The 19,634-nt window shown below is 35.9% G+C and overlaps 1 protein-coding gene across 2 annotated transcripts in view; it reads right to left on the bottom strand.

Annotated features, from left to right (window-relative positions):
* NCKAP1 (NCK associated protein 1) overlaps positions 1-19,634 on the bottom strand; it is a 60,113-nt gene that overhangs the window by 38,877 nt on the left and 1,602 nt on the right. Inside the window, exons 2-3 of one of the 2 annotated variants that reach the window (XM_062506678.1) lie at positions 10,430-10,447; positions 9,195-9,305 (exon numbers count right to left, since the gene is read on the bottom strand). In XM_062506678.1, the coding sequence (XP_062362662.1) occupies positions 9,195-9,305; positions 10,430-10,447 (129 nt within the window). The remainder of the gene's footprint in view (positions 1-9,194; positions 9,306-10,429; positions 10,448-19,634) is intronic. The other variant, XM_062506677.1, reaches the window with a different exon arrangement.

Below are 19,634 nucleotides of genomic sequence, written 5' to 3'. Positions count from 1 at the left end.
AGAAAAACATTGTGCTTTTAAATTCTGAACTTACCAAAAAGAATATCCAGGCAAAGCCACGTTAAGCATGCAAAATAAAATGTAGATACAAACATAAAATACAGTAACGGTTCTTTGACCAGTTCCATATAAACACAATAATACATTCAAACAAAAGCAACAAAATAAAGAAACATAAAAGAAGCAAAACACTAGCATTAGACACTTGTGGATAAAATGGAAGAGGCAAACGTGAATACAAAGGTAAAAAAATTCACATGAATTTATTTTTTAATATATTTTAAACAAACAATGAAATATCATTTTTTAAACGATTTTCTGAAGGAATCTGACTGATCATTATACAATTAAGAACACAAAAAAAAAAAATCTGTTAATGAACAGCCATTCTGTTTATCTGTGTATGACAGTTCTCAGAGCACTGCAAACATCCAAATATTTAACTGGCAATATCCAGCTACAAATTACATCTGCTTCCTGATACAGGAATGGAGTTAAAGCAGTCACAATAGGAAAAAAGTGCCCTCCAAAAATCTGCAAGACTCTAAATTAGAGATGATCAAGTTAAATAACATCTTTTTCTCAACAAGAGCAATGAATTACAAGACAGATTAAAAAGTTGTTTCAAATCAATTAGTTTATTTTCATGAGAAGTTAAGAATTGAGTATGCTTCTTCAGCTTTTTTGCACTCTCTTCTATAAAGCTGTACTCTGTATTCTCAGTTTTATATAAAGCATCAAAATTCCTCTAAATTCATAAATCAAACTGCCTGGATCATAACTAGGTATCATATTTAAAATAAGTTTTGCTTTTCTCCTCTGAATTTTTAGAGGTGATAATGATTTTTTTTTTAGTAGTCTTGAGCCGTAACACTTTCATTATTGCCACAGAAGACAGGAATACAGTTATGAGCAAATCAGAATGGCTACATTATAAAATACTCCTGCCTACTCTTAAACTATTGTAAAGGATTGGACTTTGAATGCCTGCCCATGTATTATTTAAGTCTCTTTCACACAGGCATTAGCCAAGGCTTAATTGAAAGAGGTGCTACTACATGTGTTTATTTTATAACTTGTCCTGATACATCTCCTGCACCAGGAAATGGCTTATTCCCATTCAATCTGCTGCTGTACAAAAATCTGTTTTCAAATCCCATGACTTGTATTTTGATCCTTAGCATGAGGATTAAAGCTATACTTTTTCCCAGTATATAGCTTTAACTTCAACTGCCTTGAGCTCAGAAAATGAAGCATGCAGCATCATCACACACTAGCATCATCCAGAGCTCCAGTAAGTCTGTGCAGCTTCAGTACACCTTCAAACCATCTTGTGCCTACACTTGGAACCACTCCAGAGGAAAAGTCTGCTTGGTACTTTGAGGACTGCTTCATCAGTCAACAGTTCTTACACAATGAAAACTCAGTTAAGATGTGTGGATTTCATTTCGCACCTTAGCCCTAGCACTTAAAGAATTTCTTGCCACTTTGTAGAAGACAAAGCAAAAATTAGAGTTTCTTTCTGTACAACTAATAAAAGTGTGAACCATATGAATCTAAAATGTCCTTTCAAGAATTTTCAGGAAGAGACGACAGGGTGTGATCCACAAGTAAGATTATTTCTAGCGCAGAGAAAAAACAAAACCAGAATTCACTACTACTCCACACCCCCTTATCACTTTTCCCACTGCAATCCTGACTCATAGTAAGCAAGCTGCAATGCTAAAGGAGATTATAGGTTGCTGTACACTACACCTATTTTTGGTATAACAAATAGCAACTGAATGTCCATTCCTGCAGGACATTGAATTTCCAGCCACAATATGTGAAATGGGGAGATAGGGAAAAAAGGGAGATGGTGCTGGAAACTATGATCACAAAAGAAAGACATTTTCAGAAATTCTGTGAAGCTGTACAGAGTATAGGGAAGGATTTGCCACACTCAGCTAAGGATTGTGGAATCACTGCTGTGCATTCTTATCTTATTACCTATATTCCCAGAAATACTTACACTTAAGTGATTCTAAAACTTTCCTAGAGAGTTAAGATAATCATTCTTTGCACGCTGAGTGTTGAAGGGATCAGCAAACTTTTATTTAAAATAGTAGTACCAAAATAAAACACAAACTGACTGTTATATCAGCATGGGATAAAAAGGTCAATCTGTAGAGCACAGCCTGATCAGTGATGTTTGGAATAACAGTTTACAAGCATGCAGTGTCTTGGATGTTTATTTGCTTTTATCATTCAAGAATGTGGGTGTAGCCCTTTGCACAACCACAGCATTAAAAATTTCCATTACTAATTTCCTAACATCTGTTTAGAAGTTGCTGGGGCTATATTGATTTTTACTTAGATGAGGCTTTTTTCTTTAGCCTGCAATTCATTATTGAAAATTTCCAATAATCAACAAAAGTAGCTATATCCTAAAATCGGATAAGAAGAAATAATTCCTTAAACATCAAAAGATTATTTTTACTATAGCTGACTATGCCTTGTAGACTAGTTAGCTGTAAGTGGTTTATTTATTCTTAGAGAATTTGAAGTACAAATGATACCAACATTATTTCTGTTAAATGAGATGAACTAGATTTAAGACCTATGAAAACCTGTAAAAAAAAAAATCAGCATAATATGGGAGAATCAAAAAAACTCTCAAATAATTTATTCGACATTATTTCTTTTATATATTAACAAAACACCACATCTCTGATCATGTTTGAATATTATTTATAAATAAGAAAGAGTGAAGCTAACACTTTGTGAATACATTACCTACAGGAGAAGGAACTGATCTTTAACTCATGCCTTTACTTCTTTATGTTAAATCCCAAAGATCCTTACACAGCCAATTATATAAACAGAGAAAGTACATTAAAAGAAGCAAAACAAAAAAAATCAGAAAGTGCAAGACAGTGTCACTTAAAGCTTATACGAACACAGTGGCTCAGACAAAGGAGAAATGATGTAACCCTGGCATACTAATCATGTGAATAAATAACAATTAATTGCAATGGCTCACAAGAAATATGACACAACTAGAAGAGGTTGTTCAAAGAGTCTTATGTGTGTAAAACAAAGGTCCTGCAATTTTTTATCATGTTTGACTGACAGCAGCAGTATGTGAATAAATGTCTTATTTCATGATCTGGAAATAGACAGTAGGAAGGTAAATTTTCTGCTTCTTATATCAGTGTGATATTTTCCCTGCAAGTCTGATCATTAAACACTTGCATTTATTTTCTACAATCCATGGTAATATCCATAGATATTACCATGCCCTCAGCAAAATTACCAACAGCTCAATCTTTCCAGCTGGAATATAAGCCCCAAAAAGCAGTGTTATAAATTCTGACTGTTAAATTTCTGGAGAGAGGTCAATCATCATTGCCAGTCATTTATTATACTCACTATGCTTGTCACCTATAGAGTCTTTAGATGAACATTTGAAAAACTCAATTAATTTGAACAAAGTTCTGTGTCTACATAATCCATAGCAGAACAGCAGAGAAAGACACTAGCATCTAATAAAATGAAAATAAGTTTTAAATTCTGTAAATTAACTCTAGAGTGATGGATGTGTCCTTGGTTTTCTTATTTCCAATTAAAAGCAGGTTCTGAAGTATTGTGCTGCATATAAAAGATAAAATAGAATATTTAACATGTTTACTAACTAATGTATGTCTACCACAAGACCTACTTTAGTTCATTTTCAAGTTTCTACACTTAGTTAACAGTTTTGAAAAGAAAACAGCCACCTGTGATGCTCCATAACTGTTACCATTCCCAGGGAATGAATAATGGCAGACAACTGGAGCAGGGAGGCTTCTCTTCAAAAACTGCTCTACCTCTCAGCTGTAAGAAAGTTTCCCCATTCTCTCACCTTCATTTACAATTTTCCCAATAATTTTACAGCTCATACAATTTTCTGAATGCCATCTCAGTGGGGCTTTTATTTATTCTCTTGGTTTTTTAACCAAGCTCTTTAACTGTCAGTCATTAGAGCAAAGACAGTTTTATGTGATGAAGAAGAAGGTAAAGTGTCACACAGATTTGCTCCTCTGCAGGTATTGCACACACTATGAGCAAGATTGATTTACCTTGGCAAGTGACTTTATGGACTTGCATGATTTACATCAGTGTTCTACAATGATTTATTATATATAATGATAAAAATTACAACATTTGGATGCTATTCTCTCTCAAATTCAGGCCCAGTCAAAGGTCAAACCAAGAATATAAACTTTGTAGCTGACAGCACTTACTACTTTGGAAAAAAAAAGTTACATTATGAGAACTCTATTTGGTGAAACATTTTGAAGAGATTTCAGGATTTCACATGACCTCTTAGAACTGCTATGAAAAAAATGCTCACTTACAAATGACAGACTGAAAAACTTCATATATTATATTATATTATGTAGGATATGTAATTTTAAGTCAGTCTTACACCTGTAAGAACTGGAGACACCAGACATGCTACTGCATACAAAACCAGAAGAGTAAGTATGGTAGTATCAGAGTATCATTAGCTAAGCAATTTCAATTTTGAATGACTTTTTAGTAAAAACATAGACAAAATGTTATTATTTGTAGATATTTTGCATTTTCTTGTGAAACAAACTATCATTAGTATAATCTATTCTCAGGCATAAGACACCTTAACTGTTCATACAAAGCTGAACAGAGAATAATTAATTGCTCATCATCTGACTTTACTCATGCAGGGGGAACACCCATAACCTAAACTGCTGCCTCAGTGACCTCTGGAAAATTTCTCTCTTTTGTGGTCCTTTACCACTGTTAGCTCCCTGAGCAAGAACAGATCTGAAAAAGCAGCTGTGAATGGCACCCCCTTACCTGGAAAAGGTTTTAATCTTCATGGAAAAAGCCAGTTGAGTTTTATGGTGGAATTTGAGGAGTTGGGAGTTTTTTGTTTAAGCAAGCTGGAAGTTTTCAGAAAAGTCCCCTAAGCAAGAGACCTCAGACCCCAGAATGGTGGAGAAGAATATTAACATTTATTGAATATGGGTATAATCTAAGTTAGACTTACACAAACAGCTGTGATAGCTTTAATCACCATATAATTTCCTCAAAAATAAATGCCCAGTAAAAAGGGATTACCAATACATGAGGCAGCAGAGCTGAGACCCCAAAGTTATTTTTTCCAGAGATGACAGTTTCTAAATTATCTTCACTAGTGCTATGAAAATTACAGTACTAAATGCTTCATTAGAAACAAGCAAACAAATGACATTTTCCTTGATGTACTGTACCACTTGCAAGGGCCAAAAGAAAAAAACTTTGAACATCAGGTTATTATTTGTATTAAGTGTTTTAAAAAAGACTAATTACTGGAAGTACCTATCACAAATTAAAAATCAAGACTGGTTATAAAGTGTGGAGTTTAGCTTTTTTAATAGAACAAAGCATTTAAAAAAAGGATGCATTAATGACTTGTAATAAGCTTTAGCCAAGGAGGTTCAGACACACTGTGCCCACAACACCTCTCCCACATGCATCTAATTTGCTATGTAACCAGCTCATTATGCAGTGAAACTGTGAAAGACAAGAGGCAAACCAAACACACACTGGAATCTAAAAGAGAATAGACAAAAATTCAAAAAGTAGAGTGAAGTAATTAAAAAACTATAGATCCTAACCCTGGTAGACTGGAAATGCTCACAATTGCTTCCAAGCAATTTTATTTCCAGTCCCTACAGACACAATACAGCAGAAAATCAGTTAATACAAAGCACAGATCAAATTGATATGAACAATACTGAGACTATACCTACTAGATGATGAAGACTAGCATTATCTAGAAAACAGATCTTTCCCTCACTAACCATACACTTAGAAACTTCAAAGTGATGCTCCACTGGTCTACTTTGTGCTAAGCAATGACTGAACCTCAATTTTTCCAGGAGACATGTGAAAATGTAAGGTTTTCTACAAGGAAATTGCTGAGGAACAAACTAAAAAAACCATGTTCAAGAAAGAAGGCAGATATTCTCACTACTTGTCATATGTGGTGCTTGGGAAAGCAGAAGGGGGGCTACAACTTAATCACACAAAAAACATGGAGCTTTACCTGTGCCAGCAGCAGATTTATCAAACCCTACTGACAATCTAAAAAAAATTTTTGTCCTTTCTCTCTACATCTCCAGTTCCCCATTGTGAAGTATTTTATTCTGGTTTTAAGAGGCAGTAAGTATTAGCATTGACTGAGAACAGAACAACTTTTAGGTCCTACAACATTTTTTGAGTTCAGTATGCTCTCTTCTGACTTCTCTGTTACAAGAACCTTGCCTGTACACCCTTATAAGATAATGAAGTCTCAAGAGCCATCAGAAAAATCAGGTTGCTTCTGCATCCCTTATTTTGGAACTTCCCTTCTGAAGCTAGGTCAGGAAATTCTGAGTAAATACAAGCACAATCAGACCACAGACTTAACCACCAACAATGGTGCTATAAAGTTTTTGGAAGCCATCTGCAGCTTAGAAGGCTTTTCCAAAACAAAGATTTAGTCAATTTAAAAATAAATAAACACATTTATTTATAAATAAAAAAAAATTATAAATAGTAAAGCTCCTCCAAACACAGAAGAAACTTCCCTTTCAAACAGGACTCTATCTATCTTGTTTGTTTCTCACTTTCTGAATCCTTCAAGTTTTTGCTTATATACATTTCTTCCTTTGCAGGTTATTTCACACCGTGTGCAGCAACACTACCCTGGTGGCCTATTTAATTAACTCTTTAAGAGCCTGGTCTTCAAACTGCACAATTTCAAGACTATGTGATTCACAGTACAAAAGAAAGAGCAAGTCTAAGACATCACAGGGACCACCCTTGGACAATGGGACAGAGAGTTATGAATTGATAAGGTGTAGGTTTATCTATAATTAATCCTTTGGAAGATGAACTGCTCCATTTAATTTTCCAGCCTGGTCAGCAAGGATTCATCAGCCACATCACTGTTTGAGCTGCCCACAAACTTTCACTCTCAGTACAATACTGAAAATCAGCAACTGTCAGACATTGCTCTGATGACTCAGCATGTCAAACACTGAAGGAGGAACAGAACCAGGAACTTTGTTTTTCCACGAATAGATGTAAAAGATATCAATGGCAAATAGAACTACTTGTTTCAACAGTATGAAAATTCATGCTTTTCAAGATCATCTGGTTACAGCAAACACTACTCAAACTCTTATAAAAACATGTTACTCATTTCTAAAACACAAAACACTGCAGATGACAATACCTAAGGAAAAAAACCAGCTAAAATGGGTTAAAAAAAATTGGAAAAGCTGGCACTACCTATTTTCTAAAACTGAATGCAAGTTTTTTCAGCACCACCACCACTGACATGTTAAAAGCATAGGTACACAGGGCTAGGCAGTGGCAAGTGCTGCACTCGAACATACAACATCCAAAACCCCTTCCTGAAAGGCTGTCCTGGAATTTTCACTGCAAGAAGGAAACACAACTTATGATTTCTTAGCTATTTCCACTGCAGTAATCCTTTGTGAGATTTCTTTAATCAATGTGTCTCTGTTCCAATTAGCTACTTGCCCTTTTAAATCTCTGATCACACTTTTCTTTTTTTTGGGAAAAGAAACACCTGTAAATAACGAAGTGAAATGCCATCAGCTCTGACTACAGGACAGAAACCCCAGCTGCCTATTGCTAGAGCTCAAAATGCTGCTTTAAAGTGTGCTCATACATAAGGAGGGTAGGCTTTTGTCAACCCTGCTTCATGAACACAGGCCTGGCTGGCTCATAGTAAATAAACACACGGCAATGACAAAACATTTATGAGTGTGTCCTATTTTAAAAACTGTGATTGGGAAAATATAGCAAGTTTTCTTTGATCTCTTTCCATAAACTTCACAGCACCAAATCCTTAAGTATCTATCATTACTTAAGTTCCAAATTTATAATCAACAACTGGAAGACATTTAAAGCATACATGCAACTGCAGTAAGTAAATTATATGTACATTATTTTTTAATAGTTGATCTGCCACACAAGCTTAGAGAGTATGGAAGCATTTACCAAACGTGGTTTAACGAATTTATTATTTTTATGTAAATTTGATTAAGAACTTCTATATTTGTTACTAGCACAATCAAATTCAACACAAAGATGAGCAATATTAAAGAGTACAAAGAATGTACAAGTTTTAAAATTAAAAAGCACATTGTTAATGAAATTGTTTCCTCCATAAGGGAAAGATTTTTGCTGGTTTCTTTGTGTTTTTTCCCCATTGGTATTATTGGAGACATTACATACAAATTTGAGATGGTAATGTAAAAGAAACTAATTATCTCACTGCTATCATCACTACCATTCTGCAGAAACCTGAGTGCTTAAGGCAAGCCTAAACCTCCCAAGCACACAGGCACACACTTGCATGCAGGGAACATGCAAACCCAACACCTACTTCCACTTTCCACCTTTGGAAAGAAATATAAGCAGATAAAACAAACATTTTAAGGGCCCTTTTCCTTCAAACTGAATAAGGAAAACAAGTGTACATCACCTGCCAAAATGCCTGCTTCTAGCCTAATAATTACCTAAAAAAATGGCTCCAAAGTCAAATTCAGCAATACTGAGTCACTCAAAGGTAAAACATAATTTACTTCTGTGACTGATCTCACTATATGAGGAGGAAACAATTCTATTTCCATGTTTTTGGACATCTTCTCCTGCTTTAGTAAGCATTCTTTATTCCTAGAGGGACTGAATCCATAGGCAAGGGTACCTGCAAAGTAAACACTTCTTCCCACCTTGCAGCCAGGTGTTTTTTACTGATCTGCTGGTTAGGACACACCACAAATAAAGTTATGCAACTTCCATCTTCTGCAATCAGTCTGCTCACCAGGAATTTCTCCTATTAAACTAAGACATTACTTTTCCAACAATTTTTCCCCATTGACAATTTTTTTTAAATGGAATATAGAAAGCAGCCAAAAAGAATACCATAAAGAGTCCTATCCTAACCAGACCCAGCCAGAATTACAGTATAATATTCTCTCCTTAAAGATAGTTCCTTCTCAAGTATCCCGTCAGATATTTGAATTAACATCTATATTCCAACTGCAACTGTCAGCATCAGCTTTATAATGAAACAGATTGTGCTGAAAGGGTAGTGAGAAATACAGTTATGCAGCCATTTGATTACTTACATTGTTGTTACGTGTTTCTACTGCTGGAAACTTCCTGACTATGAATTTGACAGCAGATTCCAGGTTTTTGTCAATAAGGTAGGATGGTTTGGCTTTGGGGTCACCACATGCCTATAAAAAAAATACAATACAAAATGAAGTAGAAACATAATCATCCATGTAAAGCTAAGTGATAGTTGCAAATCTGAAGACAAATTAGAAAGATTCCTCTTTTTGTTTGTTTGCTTTTAGTGAGCAGGTGATAAAATGAAAGGCAAAGTGCAGGGACTGTCACAGCTGAAATATGCAATGGGAAACAGTACAGTGATGCTCTTCTACTGAAAAAGATGCATGGAAGTATCAAAGCAGTTAGTGCAGAACAGCAGTGAGGGAAAAAACTCAGTCCTAAAAGAAGGAGAAAAAAAGTTTCCTTTTAACACTATTAATGGTTTGAGGTAGTATTGTATTCATCTGGATTTAACAAACTGTTAGAAAACTCGATCATGTCATCATCTGTGGAGGACAGTGCTGGGCACATTAAATGATTAAACTATCCTTTGTGAAACAAAACTAAACACCCCACCAGCAATCTGCATTTATTTTTTTTCCCAGTTGCTAACTGCAAGACAATTTTCCATCCCACAATTGAACCAATATTTGCCTAGCACAGTCTATTTCCTTAAACTGGGAACTGAAGCTTTACTCACGTTCCTTATTCCTACAGCAGCACAGTCTGAGCTTTAAAAGCAGCAATCAAAAAGTCTCAGTAAATTTTGATGTGAAGTCACAGCTAAGTGCTAGGTCTCTTAACTTACGTAGACGGATCAGAGCAGCCTCTCTGGACAGACACCTGAGGAAGCACCTCCTGTTGCCAGCTACAGTGCATGCTGTCAGACACTACTCTGCTACTCTGACTAGAGAGCCTTGCCATACCATTTCATTTGGAGTAACAGACTAAAAGCAGCATTACTTACATGACACAATATGCGCTCAAACTGTATTTCTCTCAAATATTCACTTAGTTTTAGTTTTTCCTCAGAGGAGTTCGCAAAGGAGTTTCACGTCTCATGCAAAACTAAATTACATGCTAGGCGTTTCTACGCAACAGAGTGAACTCGAATGACAGCTCATTTAAAAACTTTTCCACATTGATTTCTATGACCGAGTTGTGGACTGTAGAGACAGAAGTCATGGAGTATGAGACCGATTCTGAAAGCGGGCAAGCGGGCAAAGGGAAGGTGAAAAGCTTTGCAAACCTTCCAAACTTGTCCTTGCTGGGAAAGCAGTGTAATAAAAAGAGAGAAAAATTACATATAAACAAATGACTCTACAATTCTAAAGTATTACATTTACGTGAACTAATACACTATTACCTACATCCAAGAGAACATTACAACCATCTGTTACTCTAGTCAGCACACTTTCTACTGGATGTTGATTATTCTAATACTCACAAACAACTTTACACTTACTTATTAGGATTTTACTAGTGTGCAAAGCACTGGGAATATACTGAGACATGTAACTACTAATAGTACTTCCAAACTAAGTTCAGGTAGAGAGAGGGAAAAGTTAACAAACATCACATGCAACTACAGGGGGGAAAAAAGGAGAGAAACTCAGTGAAGTTTTACATACCTGAAAAAGAAACGGTAGCCAAGAAAAAAAAACAAAACAAAGAGTCATTATTGAAAGTTTCTAAAACACCTACCAGTAGTACATGACCATCATGATGTATACTCATGTACTATTCTAATATCAAAATGCTTATATTTGCTAGATTTCCCACAAAGGCACTAAACTTCATTACAGTATCATATCTACAATACAAGAGGAATTTAAAATGAAGATAAATTCAGCAACATCCACAGTATGTTAGATATTAAATTGTTGCTTCAATCTCCTTAAAGCAGCAAGCCACACATGCCATAAAAAGCTATTCTATACACACCTTAAAGTCTATACAATTCAGAAGTACAAACTATACTGTAAGAAGGCATTAAATATTAAACATAGAGCTTCAAAACGATGAAGTTTTAATTAACTCTGTGTCATGGGTGTCAGAACTTTTGTCAAATTATTTCAATTTGTTGTTCTTGCCACAAAACATGTAACTTTCTCTGCTAGATGGATTACTAAGAAAACAAGTTAACCAACATATATTCATGCCCTGTGTACTGTTACTGCCTTGTTAAATTCCAATATGGTTACTGCTATATAAGAGACAAGAAATCTGCCACTGTTGACTTCATAAATTTTTCAGTCTGAATTCAAACACTCTTTCCACATACGCTCATTTTTCCTAGAAACAGATGTTTTCCTTCCTATAAAATCAGCTCTCCAAAATGTTTACTAAAACTTATGTTCTACCCAAGCCCTTACACACACACTCACAAGGAAACGGAGATCTGAAAACATCAACATGCACATCCTCCTGTGGCTCAGGAACTCGGGAAAAGACAAGTGCTGTCCTCAATCTAACTGGCAAACCTCTCAGTACATGTGAATATGCTCCTTCTTTGCTTCTTCCCATTGTTTGTTAGCTGACATCATGCCTGAAGCAATTGCAGCTCTTCCCACTCTAATAAACTACACTAGACTGATCAATAAATAAGAAAATTTCTGCAAGATGCTAAAAGCATCCCTCACACACAGCACAATTCCAGCTTCTAGAAAGCTGCACAAGCCTACCTAGATAGACTGAATTGAAAGAGAACAAGAGATGTCATTGAATGAGTGGGTAAATGCTTTTTGCTTCACTCTTCCATGTACCACCACAGCTCAGCTCCTTTCTAAGAACTGGTATGAACAGATTACTGGTTGTTGTTGTTGCATCAATAGTTTTCATCCACACAGTCACCTGCATTCAGCATCACAGGTAAAACAGTCTCCATAAGTTAAACTTCTCCCAAAATGGTGAAGAGACTTCAAACTTGCTATAGTTTACTCTATAAAGCATAGAAGAATGAACATAGAAACCCCAATCCTAGCACTTTTGCACAAGTATGAAAAGTGTGGTAAGATACATGAAGAGAATTTTATTCTAAAAACAACAAAGACATCGAGGGTAATAACCTTTGAACTGAGATAAGAAATGTAGTTTTTGCATTTAATAGTTGTATTAGTCAATACAAAATACTTTGTGAGTACTGTAATGGGTAGGAATATTGTGGTAGAACATACAAAGGCCATTTGTCCATATACAGCCCTCCAGTATTCACACAGAATTCTGAGCACCAGACAAAACCAGTAGCCCTTTCTCAGCCTCAGATATCACTTTGTACCCCCCCATGTGAGTTGCAATAACTATTCCTCAATTAATTTCTTATTAGGAAGAACCCCACAATCCAGAATTACCATAATTTTGAGCATTAAAAAGAAATTCACCGATTAAAGATGTTCTTACTAGTGCAGCATACACAGAATACAGTTCTGAAGCTATGGAATTCCTGCTGCTTCAGCCCCAAAATACTATATTCAAGGAATCTCCCAGCAGTCAGCTCTGAGTTCCTTTGCATATTGCTAAACAGCTGATAAGCAGCTATGCTGAAAAGGATCATGCAAAGTTATGGTTAGAAATTAATCTGCATAATTAAAAAAACATTAATGGACTCAAATGCTGGATTTCCTTCAAGGTACACAGCATTTCTTTCCACAAATCTTTGGAATGGTACTCTGCTGTGATAAGCTCTCAACTAAGTAAAGTCATCATGTACAAACACCAACAAGAACAAAATTATTTCTATAGCTAAGAAGTTCAGTATTCACAAGACTGATTTGCTGTCACAAGCACAGTGACCAAGTTTCAGAGAAATCAGACTACATGCACTGTTTGCACATGCTTCACTAGGCCTTATGTTTATGAATTAAAGCAACATTTTCCTACCTACCCTAGTGAGGTAAAGGATTATATTATTAAGCAAAACTCAGATGCTCTTCCTCACTTGATGATATTAGGTTCTTCTATACTAATTTCACTTTGAAAATTAAGAGTACTACACATCCAGAATACTTTCTATGTTATACTCATTCAGAGGCAGTCAAGTACAAAAATCTGCTTAAGACCTACATTGAAGATAAGTGGCCTCTAAACAGGAAAACAGAATCCAGTTCTACTGCCTTTGGCCCAGAATACACCAACATTAATATACAGCAAAGAGACCTTTTGCCCCAATACTGCTACAGCTCTCACTGTAAAAATCTAACCTTAAGATTTTACTTCCTATTTGAGGGCAGAGGATGTTGAAGGAGAAGAAAAAAACATCAAGCAACAAAATTACTATACATGTGCAGCTGAAGTGGCATGAATAAACAGAAGTTTATGTTCAGGTACAGTCACTGTCAGTAGTGCCCCAAACTTGCATTTAAAATCCCTGAATTTCATTCATTCACACCAAACTGTAATGCACCCTTGAATAAGAACACTGGGAATTATCACATGAACAACATGGCTTATCATGGTAAAAAAAAAATAAAACCTAAATATTTACTGTATTATGGAAAGACCTATCATTTATTTTTTGTTGTTGTTGCTAAACCCAACCTACTCCAAATTAGCAGCAGGGCTGTCTCCCAATAAACGACAAAAAAAGCCATTTGAATTAAAAATTTGGTATTTTCATCCCCCAAACCTCCTACATCAGCAAATTATCATAAACCATACTTTGCAGCAATTTAATGTGTTTATTACTTCAAGAGATCTTGATTTGCTGTTGCTGCAGAGTTGAGATAAAACACTGCTAAGCACAGTTCCACTTGACTGTGACAACATATACTGAAATAATCTCAGTCAACAAATCACTTCATCTTTAATTTTCATTTATAAATGAATCTGCATTTAAAAACTCTGTGAATTTAACAGGGAAATTGATGGACTTTCAATGACAGTAAAAATTATGCCATTCCCCAAGTTAATAACTTGGATTAGTAAATAGAAATACTTTCACGATGCCTCAGAACTCAAAAAGAAGGAAAAGCTCCTGTATGTCCCATTTACAGTTTACTACAGCACGTTCTCTTGATAGGCCAGAAAAAAAAAAAAAAACAAAAACAAACACACACAAAAAAAACCTGTTTTGTAGAACTGTTCTTCCCTTGTGAGAGCTGCTGGCATTAAAGACTTTATGCTAAGACATCTAAGTTTGCATGCCTGGTTTCCAGCTGCACATCCTGCAAATTATACTAAATATAAAAGTCAAAGAAACATTCAAAGAGACATTTTCACCATTAATTATATTTTTGTAGGATAAAAGATATTATATACTCCATTTCTGCCACACATTTTAAACAATTATGAACTCATAATCTCTAACTCTGAAAAAGCAGAACTGCTGAGAAGGAGAGGTGAATAAACAATAAAGAGCTGCTTTGAATAGCTTCAATATCTCTGATTAAGCCTACCACAACTACTTGCCTGTATTTTAGGTTGTGGAAGCCTAAGTCCATTATTAAACAGGCTGGTCCCAGATAAGTTTTGTGAATAAAGCCTTGTCCCTTTTAAAGTCTACCCAACAAGATGCAAGAATTAGTTGGTCACACACGGACAAATTATAGTTTAATACTTTTGATGGCTAAAATTTAACTGTCCTACACCAGCTTAACTAGGGTAACCTTACACTAAGTAAATTATATTACTTATGTTTGTAGTTACATAAATGATACTTGATGAAAGGTAAAAATCTGTATCTTGACACAAATTATACTAATAGTATCAACCAAGATCTGGAAGCAGAAAAATTCTTTATGTAACTACTTTTAGAAGAGTCTCTAAAGGCTTTGGACATATCCAAAATACAGCACAAAATTATTGGAAATTTAACAGCTGTTGCACTTTTTATTTAGTAGGGTTCCAAATTTGAAAGATAAAGTACCTTCATATCAATTAAAAATTACAATCAAAGGTGTTACAGTCAGTCCAGTGTTTTCTAGATTTAAGCAAGACATCCTCCCTGTGTTTACTCATTATTTGGTGTGTGTTGGCCCCAAGTATACACTTTACTTTAAATCCTAGTGTATCACTAGGATCCAAAATTCAACTAACTAAAATGTAAATTCATGTGAAATCAGAAGAAAAGGCTAGAAAGGAAAACATGAAATTGCCTACCTACTTCTGTTCCAAGGCAGGATCAGCTGTATCTGTTTCACTTGTGGGATATGTCTGCCAAATCTTTCCTTACAGCTCTTGAACAGGCTACATACAAAAACATTCTCAGAGTCTTTTCAAATATTAAATTCAGTTTTCCAATATTTAATTTAATCCATCACTTCTTGATCTCTGGTGGTCATACTGGATGGCACAAACTATTCCCCATCTCTCTACTGCAGTCCTAAATATTTATAAATCTGTACTTATAAGCCGACTTGAAAAAATATTTTCATTTTTTAATGGGTGCAATTTTCTGCACCATTTGTCCTTATTATTCTGCACTGAACTTTCTCCATTTTGTCCACATCTTCCTTGAAAAGAGTGGTCAATCAGATATATTTTCCATGAATCTCAATGAAGGAGATGTAGAACAAAAGGATTTCTTAATTCTCCTTCAGATTTTCTTGCTCACACATTTATATGACCCTATGTCATCCCTGATTTTTTACAGTAAAATTTACCTGGTTCTTGTTTGCCCTGGGATGTCCCTAATCTTTTCCAGCTATTTTCTCCAGACTTGATATCTCATTACTTCTCATTTTGTCCTTTAAATTCCACTAAGCACAAAACAACTTACAATCATTCTTGCTCAGCCACCTCCAAGCCTGTTAGACCATACCTACAACTTCTAAGATCAAGCTGAATTTCAATTAGATTCTGTAGCTTGTCCCAGTTTCCTACGTATAAATTTATTAAGCACACTGAAGGCATCACCTAGGCTATTGAAACAAAGACTGACTGGAATCAGAGGCAACACACACCCCAAAAAGACCCTGTTGATCTCATCTGACAATGGGATCTTCACAATCACTCCCTATTATGGTGATCCATCTGCTTTCATCATCACAATTTCATCCAGACTGAATTTCCTTAGATTGTCCATGAGAACAATCAGGTGAGGTCATGTCAGCAGCCTTGCTAAAGTCAACATGCAAAGTATCTTCTAAGCTGTTCATACTAAAGTGACCCATCACCTCGTGAATGAATGAAATATCCTGAGTTTGACACTGCACAATGATAAATTCACACTGAACTCCTGTGTTTGTTTGTAGCACCTGTTTAAGGACTTGGTTCTATTAATCAAATACGGGGCAAGTGAAACAAAGGATTTAAAAAATGAAGAGAAGTTTCATTGCCACAAAACTTTTCCTCTATGTAGTTTATAAAATAACATCTTAATAAAAAGAAGCAAGGCAATGGGAAAGCCTTGTCTATTCTTAACCTCAAATTGGAACTGTTATTACTTTTTAGGTGTATCTCCTCTGCATGAAACTTTAAAAATCTCTTGCAACTTTAAAACTGGATTTAGCTTTGTGTTAACAGAAAATGAACAGTGATTGCCAGGGGCAAGGTAACTTGTATTTGTAAGCCAAGAAAGAGAGCAAAATAATTCAGGGCATCTATTCTTGATGCAAAAGGAAAAATCCACTCTGTATATTTTAGAAGTTATCATGGGACATTTTTATTTTATTACAAAGTCTGTTTCTTTACAAATTTTCTGTAATTTGAGTTTAAAAAATAAAGTATTATATGATATCACCAGATAGGGTTTGCTTCCTGAGCAAAGGAATTTTTTTAACTGCCAGCACTGTGAGTTTGTTTGGGGCTCCCTCTTCTGCTTGTCAATAAGACAGTATTATAAGCCATTCCTCCAAGGTCACAAACACATACAGCCATTTTAACCTTTAAAGAACTGCTGACATCTATGGAAGCAATACTGCCCCACCCTGAGACACTTCCCAGTGACCTGAAGGCATTACCTGACACTGTCTGTTCAACACCAACCTTACAATTCAAAACTAAATTACTGAGGAGCTTTTCCTCTCTGCTCAAAGGTCTGCACTCCAGCACAGAGCTCTGTGTCCAAAGGGTGATCTAATCCTACACCATTCCAAGCTTCAGAGCTCTGCAGATTGGAAACTTCCCCATGGTCTTCCAATCACCTAAAATCTCTTCCACTGTTTCCTGAAGAGCTGCTCAAGTGCCAGAGAAAAACTGCACACTCTGTCAACTGGTTATACTAATAAAACAATCAACTAGCTTTTACAACTTTTAAATTTAAGTAGTAAAATCTTCAATATAGGTAAAAATCCACTATCTCACTATTACATCTTTAAAGAAAATATAAAATTAGCTAAAGCCTCTGCAAACAGTTACTAAGTTCCCTGTCTATGACTTAGCTAGATTATGCAGTTCATATCTAAGAAATGGTTCAAAATTCTCATTTCTCAGATACTATGCAATCGAGTTGGGAAACTCAAAAGAATCTGTTTTGTTAATGACATTTAAAAAACATCTTGTGAACAAAACATAAAATCTATATTGTGAAGAACAACAGAACACTGCTAGCAAAACAATTCAAGCCAAATAACAGACTCATCACGTTTGATTAACATATATTCTAAATAATTCAAAACCTTAACTTCCATCCCGTGCAGTTCTGTTGAGTGTAGTATCATTTCAACACTCATCAAAATCAGACCCCCTTGATTTGCTGTGGCTAAATGTCTATTTCAGGTATTTCAAGATCAAATCTCTTACTGTAAACACATCCCCGTATCCAAGGGCTTTATAAACAAACAAAAGACAGGCCCACAAAAAATATTATTCTCTGCTGCCACCACTCTCGAACAAAACAGTTGACAGTAATGGCAGCATTTACACAAAGCTTACCAACACAAGACTTGGTCTTCTCTGGAAGGTAACCATGAAATCCAAGCTTCACCTGAGCCAGGATGGCATGGAAAAAACCCTGCTGTCTTTGATTTATAGAGGTGTAGTTATAGACAACTAATGACAAGAGTTACAGGGTAGACAATAACCTAGATAACCGTGGATAAATTCTTTAAAAACAGAAGGAGCAAACCAAGACAGAAACCTCAAGATTTAAGAGTTCCAAGCTCACTACCAATAGTGGTCCCAATGCAAAAGACAGCTGAAAGCAGCAAGCAAAAAGCCATCCTTCAAAATAACAAAAGCAACAAAACACCCACCTCCTTCCAGGGTGGAAATATAAGTTCTGTCTCATCACCCATTATTACTTTAGTAGCTTCACTTTTCCTAATCTCCATGTCACTCTCAGAGGCAAAAAAACCTATACAGTCAGATGCTCTGTTTTAAAAACAACAAACATTTAACTGTTTCAAAAGACAACAGTGGCACAGAAGGTTAGTAAACAGGAAACTATGAGCTATTATCAACACAACAGCAACAAAACTGAAATCTGTAGAGGAAGAGGAAATAAAAAGCATCATTGTTTCTAACTGCTTTTAACAACAACTGTGATTCTTTGGGAAGTAAAATTTTCCTGCTTTGTTTCTAAGAGTTAAGAAAATTCTTAATCCTTGAAAATCTGCTCTCTAGACAGCATCCACAGCAATCTCTACCGCTGGTTCATACATATCAACCTCTCACTTCCTCTTATTAAAAGAAGTCTTAACCATTCCCTTTAACCGCAAACCCACATATCGTGTGTGGTTTTCTAGTAGCTTGAATTTCACTATCATCTTCAACAGAGGTAGCTATGACACAATCTTAAACAGCAGCTTTGGAATTGACAGCTTAAAGAGAGGGGAAAAAAAGAGAAATAAACAAAACTAAAGTGTTCCAAGCAGTCAGTAATGCTGCAGCTGGGCTGAAGAGAGACTCACAATAAAATACAATAATCAATCCCAAGACTTCTGGGCTCACCATCTGAGCTAGCCAGTTCCCCCTGTCAAGCAGCAATAACTGCAGCTGAAGAAAACTACTATTTGAATTCATAAATCACTGTATGAATACACAAGAGTTGTGCCTGGGACATCTCCATATTTGCAAAACTACACATGACACAATAATCAAGCCACTTGATCACACCTACTCCCTCTCTTTATGCAAGATCTAGCAATTTTGGACTCAGTTCCTGGCATTTGCAGTAGAAAGTGGTGTCACTCCCAGTGCTGATGCTCCCCTACAGAGAGCCTGTCCACCTGCATCACTTCCTAGACATGAGTAACAGCAGAGGCTTCCACCATATGGGCCAACAGGCTCAAGACTCTGCCATCCAAACGTGCCAAGTAGAAACACGTCTGTAGGCACTGGACCATTTAACAGGAGTAAATGTCCCTGTATCAGAACACTGGGAATGAAAACAGAGCCCTGACTCACAATGGCTAAGGCAGAGCTCTCAAGACAAGGTTTAATTTCTTCAGTTCTGTTTCCTGCCCTGCAAAGCAGGGCTGTGCTCAGGAGGAATTCCCCTTGCTCATTTTTCACCTGGGATATTTCTCTCAAAGTGCAACAAGCACACACACAACTTCCTCCTTTTGATGGTTTTC

The sequence above is a fragment of the Cinclus cinclus genome, chromosome 21 (assembly GCF_963662255.1).
Source record: "Cinclus cinclus chromosome 21, bCinCin1.1, whole genome shotgun sequence".
NCBI classification, from domain to species: Eukaryota; Metazoa; Chordata; class Aves; order Passeriformes; family Cinclidae; genus Cinclus; species Cinclus cinclus.
This window is presented reverse-complemented; position numbering and strand designations above follow the sequence as displayed.